The sequence below is a fragment of the Limanda limanda genome, chromosome 14 (genome assembly GCF_963576545.1).
Source record: "Limanda limanda chromosome 14, fLimLim1.1, whole genome shotgun sequence".
Lineage (NCBI taxonomy): Eukaryota > Metazoa > Chordata > Actinopteri > Pleuronectiformes > Pleuronectidae > Limanda > Limanda limanda.
In genome coordinates this window covers 561,844-569,162 of record NC_083649.1, presented here as the reverse complement: position 1 = coordinate 569,162, position 7,319 = coordinate 561,844, and the positions used below count along the sequence as shown (strand labels likewise).

The window sequence follows — 7,319 nt, the reverse complement described above, 5'->3', positions numbered from 1 at the left end:
CTTGTTCAGAATCTTGGTGTGTAAATGTTCTTAAGAAAGGTTAGTAAACTGGTTATTTTGTCCCACTTAAGTTTTACGATCTCTACTTTGCCTTCTAGACAAGCTTCTCACAGAAATAAGGACAGAGATGTTTTGTATCACAAGGTCAAATAAAAAGTTTGTAAGTTGCTGTTTTGAAAACGATCTAAACCAGTGAAATTGTGTAAATGTTCCAAATGCAGTGACCCACATTTATCCAGCAATGGTCAAAAACACAGCCCCTGTTTGTGCAAAATAACACCACAATAGTTGAATCGATATCAATGGATTTAGTCTGGATATTTCGTGGGTGTTTTCTTGAGGATTAACTTTTGGAGCTGATGTGCCAAGGTCAATGTGAAAAATATGTATGTTATTGTATGTTTTTTGGGAATAATAGGGATATAGAAACCAAATTAAATTGATCAGAAAACAATTCCCCATTAAATAATGCGAAAGATAAGTGACATCAAGAAGTGTTTAGAATAATGTGAGGACAATCTGGTCATGCATCGTTCAAACTTTTATTTGCCTAATTCTTTATATATATATATACATATATATATATATGTATTTATATATATATATATATATATATATATAATTGTGTGTGTGTCAATACCTAATACATTAAACATGGCAATGTTTGCTCTATTTATTGTCAAATTTTCTTGTGCTCATACAATTTTGACAAGAATCTTCGTATCTCTTTGGACTGGACTCCGTAGATGACGGGGTTGAGGCTGCATGGGACGATGTGAAACAAAATGCCGGAGTGTTTCGTGTAGTCAGAGTACTGAGGGAAGCGATGCAGAGTAATTAAAGACATTCCACTAAAGATCATGATCATATACACCGTCAGGTGGGTGCTGCAGGTCTTCAGGGCCTTACTGTTCAGAGACTTGCTCTTACTGGTCACACACACGACTGTGATCTTAGCGTAGGTGAGAACTATGCTGCCGATAGAAGAAGAGAGCAGGACCACGGTGAACGTGAGGCCGTAGATGTTATTAATAAAAGAACTCTCACAGGAGAGTTTGAACAGTGAGGCGTTGTCACAGAACGGATTTGTGATCACTGTCCTGCATCGGTTCAGTCTTAAGGTCAAACCCAACAGAATCCCCACCAGAACAAAGGCCACGCCCCAGGCAGACACGGTCAGCTTGACCACCATCTTGTTGGTCATGATGGTGGCGTAACGCAGAGGATTACAGATGGCCACGTATCTGTCAAAGGCCATGATCATCAGTATCGTGTGAGAGGTGGTGCCGAACATGTGAGAGGTGAACGCCTGCAGCACACACTCGTAGTAGCTGATGAGGCGCTCGGAGGGAGGACGCAGGATGTCTGACAGCAACCGGGGCAACATGATGGAGTTTCCAAGTACATCATTAAGTGGAAGGTTGCAAAACAGGAGGAACATTGGCTGGTGAAGGTTTTTGTCAGTGAGAACCAGCACCAGGATGCCTATGTTAGCTACCAGTATAAACAGATAGGAGCAAAAGAAAAAGAGAAAGACTGGATAGATCGATTCATTTGAGACATTCAACCCTTCCAACCGCAGTATCAGGCTGTTGTAGGTGGAGTTCTCCATCAACCTGAAACAATAAAGCAATGTTCTCATCGTCATTTCAGACAAAAGTCAAATCCTATCACATTATTTTTTTATGACATTGAAAAGCAAGTTTCAGCTTCAGAACAAATCACAATGGACAATGAAAGCTGAGATGATATTATTTCAGTGTCGTTTTTCCTCTCTGAAGAATAATAGTAAATACATAATAATAATAATAGGGTAAAGAATACAAAGATTGAAAGTACTAGATACATACTTCAGAGTCTGATGTCAGTTTGCCCTCTTTGGTGTCGGTCCCTGCTGATCACAGACACCTGCACTTTAACAACAGTCTTATATTGATGGGATCCCTACTTTAGGGAATTCAACTGTTAACACCTTTGATAACATTTGATGCAACATAAACAATCTTCATGATGATATACACGACTTAATACGCCTCTTAATACCTGAAGGCTTTTCTCATGCTACTCTACCATAAATGCTGCAGTTACTCTTAATATTAGATGAACTTCAAAGTCCACAGAAGATAAGTATAAATTGTATAATAATAAAAATAATAATGGGGTTAAAGTTGTCAGAATTCTGTCAGAGTGAAATTATATTGAAATGCAACTGTTTTACACAAAATTCTTAAAGCAACACCGGTCTTTTTGTCTTCAAATTAAATTAATGTTTACTTTTACTTCTTCATCATTTATTAATACCCTTATTTTATGCATATTGTAACTTCTTGTAGATTTGGTCTTTTAGGTATATACACTGAACTCTGAAGTTTTCCGGTGGGGGAGGGGGCTTCATGTGAGACATTCTCCACAGTCTTTCCTGCCAGCTCCCTAGTCAAACTCCCTGTGAGAATACTGCAAGGTTCTGACTGGACAATTCAGGAGATTTAAGACAAAAAGAATTCAAGTGTCTCAGTAGAGAATGTGCAGAACAGGAGATACAGGCTGGTGAAGATTCTTATCAATGACAATTAGAATGGAAATCCCAATATTCATCACCATCATAACAATATAGGAAATTAAGAACGAGAAGAAAACAGTGTACGAAGAATCCTTTGTGACCTGTGAAGCTGTTAAAGACTCAATTTTCCATCAACCTGAAATAATAAAAATAACAGGTTATGCTGGCTATATAACAATGATAAGTTCCATAAGGTTAATTTAATAAAGTTTAACATCTTTACATATTGGTGATAAACTACTTCCTTCTTTGTGACGTAGGTTGATCAGTCTTTAGTCATTTCTACAAGCAGAAAATCTGCTACTCGTTTATGGATACATTTTTACAAGAGTTATTTAGTTTTATATAATATGTGCATTACCTGAGTTGGCCTCTCTTCACAGCTGATACATCATCAATGATTTGAGCTGGATCTGTTGAAACTAATATGAGTGCATTAAATGTGTTGTCACCCTGTCCATGTGTTGGTTGGTGAGTGTGTTTGCTTGTGGGAGGGCGAGTGTGGGTCAAGAAAGTTGAACATGGTGCGGATCTGGATCAGGAGATGGATCCAGGACTTTGACGATGCAAAGTGGTTTTTGTAACATCTCACTGATTTCCTAGGGAATGTTTCACGGATCTTGAATAAAAGAGAACAGACATATAAGGGGACGGATCATCTCCAAGTGTAGAGCTGAGGGTATAGGCGTAGTTAGAACTTCAGTATAAGCGTAGAGAGAGCTGTGCTACAGCCATGGTTAGTCCTGCGGTATAGGCATAGGTAGAGCTGCTGTTAAGGCGTAGGTAGGGCTGCAGTTTATGCGTAAGTAGGGCTAAGGTTAAGGCGTAGGTAGGGCTTCAGTTAAGGCGTAGGTAGGGCTACGGTTCAGGTGTAGTTAGGGCTACGGTTAAGGCGTAGGTAGGGCTGCAGTATAGGCATAGGTAGGGCTGCGGTATAGGCGTAGTTAGGGCTACGGTTAAGGCGTAGGTAGGGCTGCAGTTTAGGCGTATGTAGGGCTACGGTTAAGGCGTAGGTAGAGCTGCAGTATAGGCATAGGTAGGGCTGCGGTTTAGGCGTAGGTAGGGCTACGGTTAAGGCGTAGGTAGGGCTACGGTTAAGGCGTAGGTAGGGCTGCAGTTTAGGCGTATGTAGGGCTACGGTTAAGGCGTAGGTAGAGCTGCAGTATAGGCATTGGTAGGGCTGCGGTTTAGGCGTAGTTAGGGCTACGGTTAAGGCGTAGGTAGGGCTACGGTTAAGGCGTAGGTAGAGCTGCAGTATAGGCATTGGTAGGGCTGCGGTTTAGGCGTAGTTAGGGCTACGGTTAAGGCGTAGGTAGGGCTACGGTTAAGGCGTAGGTAGAGCTGCAGTATAGGCATAGGTAGGGCTGCGGTTTAGGCGTAGGTAGGGCTACGGTTAAGGCGTAGGTAGGGCTGCAGTTTAGGCGTATGTAGGGCTACGGTTAAGGCGTAGGTAAGGCTGCGGTTTAGGCGTAAGTAGGGCTGCTATATAGGCGTAGGTAGGGCTGCGGTTAAGGCGTAGGTAGGGCTGCAGTTTAGGCGTAGGTAAGGCTGCGGTTAAGGCCTAGGTAGGGCTGCAGTATAGGCATTGGTAGGGCTACGGTTAAGGCATAGGTAGGGCTGCGGTTTAGGCGTAGGTAAAGGCTGCAGTATAGGCGTAGGTAGGACTAAGGTTAAGGCTTAGGTAGGGCTGCAGTATATTCATTGGTAGGGCTACGGTTAAGGCGTAGGTAGGGCTGCAGTTTAGGCATAGTTAGGACTACGGTTGAGGCGTAGGTAGAGCTGCAGTATAGGTGTAGGTAGGACTAAGGTTAAGGCGTAGGTAGGACTACGGTTAAGGCGTAGGTAGGGCTGCAGTTTAGGCGAAGTAGGGCTACGGTTAAGGCGTAGGTAGGGCTGCAGTTTAGGCGTAAGTAGGGCTACGGTTAAGGCGTAGGTAGGGCTGGAGAAGTCCAATGTGTCGCGCTAACATGATATAATATCTTATCGTGTGCCAAAGAGAAAAGGTCACGGGACAGCACTCTCTTAAGATTAGCTCCACACGAGAGCTTGCTATTAGATTATTATTGATACTTCCGGTTTTATACACACACCTCTCTGGAATACTGCTGCTTTGTCTCTACTCTAAACCATCAAGGCAATAACAACAATAAATCCACTACACAGCATGATCATATACGACATCAGGTGTGTGCTGCAGGTCTTCAGGGCCTTACTGTTCAGAGACTTGCTCTTACTGGTCACACACACGACTGTGATCTTAGCGTAGGTGAGAACTATGCTGCCGATAGAAGAAGAGAGCAGGACCACGGTGAACGTGAGGCCGTAGATGTTATTAATAAACACACTCTCACAGGAGAGTTTGAACAGCGAGGCGTTGTCACAGCAAGGATTCATGATCACTGTCCTGCATCGGTTCAGTCTTATGGTCAAACCCAGCAGAATCCCCACCAGAACAAAGGCCACGCCCCAGGCAGACACAGTAAGCTTGACCACCATCTTGTTGGTCATGATGGCGGCGTAACGCAGAGGATTACAGATGGCCACGTATCTGTCAAAGGCCATGATCATGAGCACGGTGTGAGAGGTGGTGCCGAACAATTGTGTGGTGAACCCCTGCAGCACACACTCGTAGTAGCTGATGAGGCGCTCGGAGGGAGGACGCAGGATGTCTGACAGCAACCGGGGCATAATATTAGTGCTTCCGATGATGTCACTGACTGACAGGCTACACAACAGGAGATACATGGGCTGGTGAAGGTTCTTATCTATGACAATTAGAATGGAAATCCCAATGTTCATAACCATTATAACAATATAGGAAGTTAAGTACAAGAAAAAGACAGGGTACATGGTTTCCTTTGTGATTTTTAACCCCTCCATCTGGAGAGTGAAGCTGTTGTAGGTGTAGTTTTCCATCAACCTGGAAAGAAAATTAATATTATTATAACAGTTGAGTTAGTCTTAATACTATTGATACTTGAAATGTGTTCAATGACAATTTGTACTTGATAACGTCCAAAAGTTAATGTAGCATCAATAGAAATACAAATTACAAAACTACATTTAGACATTATGAAAACAAGTCCTAGTAAAGCTTGACCTGCTCTGGGACTTAGCTTCATCAGTCCCTACTCATCTGCACAAGCAGTAAGAGCTCCTCCTGTTTATACACACATTTATATCATTGGGGAATCAATGAGCATTACATAATGTACGATGTAATATTAAGGGACTTTCCTATAAGGAAAAGTCCTATTTACACTCAACTCCGCACACAGAATCTTGTCATAAGAACAACAGAAATAACTTACACAGCACTTTCAGAACAGTTGTTATAGATTGTTTCACAAAGAACAAATGAAGAAAACCAGCACAAAGCACAAGTAGTACAAAGGAGTCATACTTTAAGATCAGCTCTAAAAAGCACAGGCAGCAAAACCCAAGTTAGACTCAACGTTCTGGTTGTAAAGGGGGCAACAGGTTCCTTCTGTTCTTCACACATAGGTGTTAAAAGCCACAAAAGTCAACTCCAATTGGTCACTCTGGCCCCATGACCTGGGGGTCACTGGGCCTATTTAAGAGCAGGCCTCCTCCAAATTCTCTCTCTTGTCCACCGACACACCGATGAGGCAGACGGCCACCCTTCTCTCCTGCAACGCCAAGGAGACCATACCCTCTTATGGTATCACTCCTAACCATTATTGCACAACACTGGAGTTCGTCCAGCTTGTTGCACAGTGAGCGCACATTGGAGAGGAATATTCCTGGAAGCGGTGTGCGAAGTCCCCGCCGGCCGAGACGCACAAGCGCGCCGGCATGTTTACCTCTCCTCCGTCGCTTCACCGTGTGTACCAATGTGAGAGCACCTTTGATCAGAATATCCAAAATTTTGACAGATGAGGCAATGACAGTCAGAAATAATCCGGATCTTAGGCAAAACACTGAATTAACTAACAAAACAAGACAAAATTTGCGCACCAACACACAGAGGCAGCCGTCAGCGGCACCTTCTCAGTTGCTATCAATCCAGTTACCTTAAACTTGCAAATGTGACTAAAATAATACCGTTGTCAAACAACAATAAACATTCCACCTTCTTTCCTGTTGTTTACTCTCATACTGTAATCTCCACGGCGACCTATCGTATATAGAATTCAAAACAATAGAACAGTCAAAGGCTCTTTGACAACCATAAATAACTACAAAGATAGGCCCATAAAAATGTGAAAAACATTAAGAGGCAACTTTCATTGAACACATTTGGTTACAACATGGAATTTTACAATTCAGGAACCCTTTTCTTTTTTTTCCCTCTGAGTGAGCAGCCATTGGCCTACACCCTGACTCAGGTTGAAGGCTTTGCACAGTTCAGTGACCGACCGAGTTACCAAACCTGTCTGGTGCACCTCTGGGCCGCTGGGACCTCCGGGCAGAGGTAATAGGCAGAGGGGAGTCACTTGCTGCTCCCCTAACCCGATGCTGAGTGCCAGCCTCATTCAGCTGTGACTGAGAAAGGGGGTCAGGAAACAGGCTGATGTCCGGCGTAGCAGGTGACAAAGAACTGGGGCCCTGGAGGGCCTCCACAGAAGGATCCTCTGTGTCTGATGGTGTGTCCCACAGGTTGAGGGGTCCGATGACTGTGTCTGATGAGGTGAGATCGGGCTGAGTGGGCACCACCTCTACCAGTGCCCAGGTGTCAGTGTCGTTGAAATCCCAGCGGTTGTCCAGCGGGGCCCTGGAGTAATAGGGTTTGAGCTTG

At 43.6% G+C, this 7,319-nt stretch overlaps 2 protein-coding genes across 2 annotated transcripts; both read right to left on the bottom strand.

Annotated features, from left to right (window-relative positions):
• Positions 1 to 679: 679 nt before the first annotated feature.
• Positions 680 to 1,648, bottom strand: LOC133019982 (olfactory receptor 8G17-like). Its single transcript, XM_061086579.1, has one exon. It carries the CDS (start codon positions 1,646 to 1,648, stop codon positions 680 to 682), a length of 969 nt encoding a protein of 322 aa, XP_060942562.1.
• A 2,444-nt stretch (positions 1,649 to 4,092) lies between these two features.
• On the bottom strand, positions 4,093 to 5,476 carry LOC133019694 (olfactory receptor 8G17-like). The gene is made up of 3 exons (XM_061086252.1): positions 4,688 to 5,476; positions 4,321 to 4,522; positions 4,093 to 4,154 (listed from the first exon to the last, which is right to left on the bottom strand). The coding sequence occupies exons 1-3, from the start codon at positions 5,474 to 5,476 to the stop codon at positions 4,093 to 4,095; spliced, it is 1,053 nt and encodes a 350-aa protein (XP_060942235.1).
• Positions 5,477 to 7,319: the final 1,843 nt, after the last annotated feature.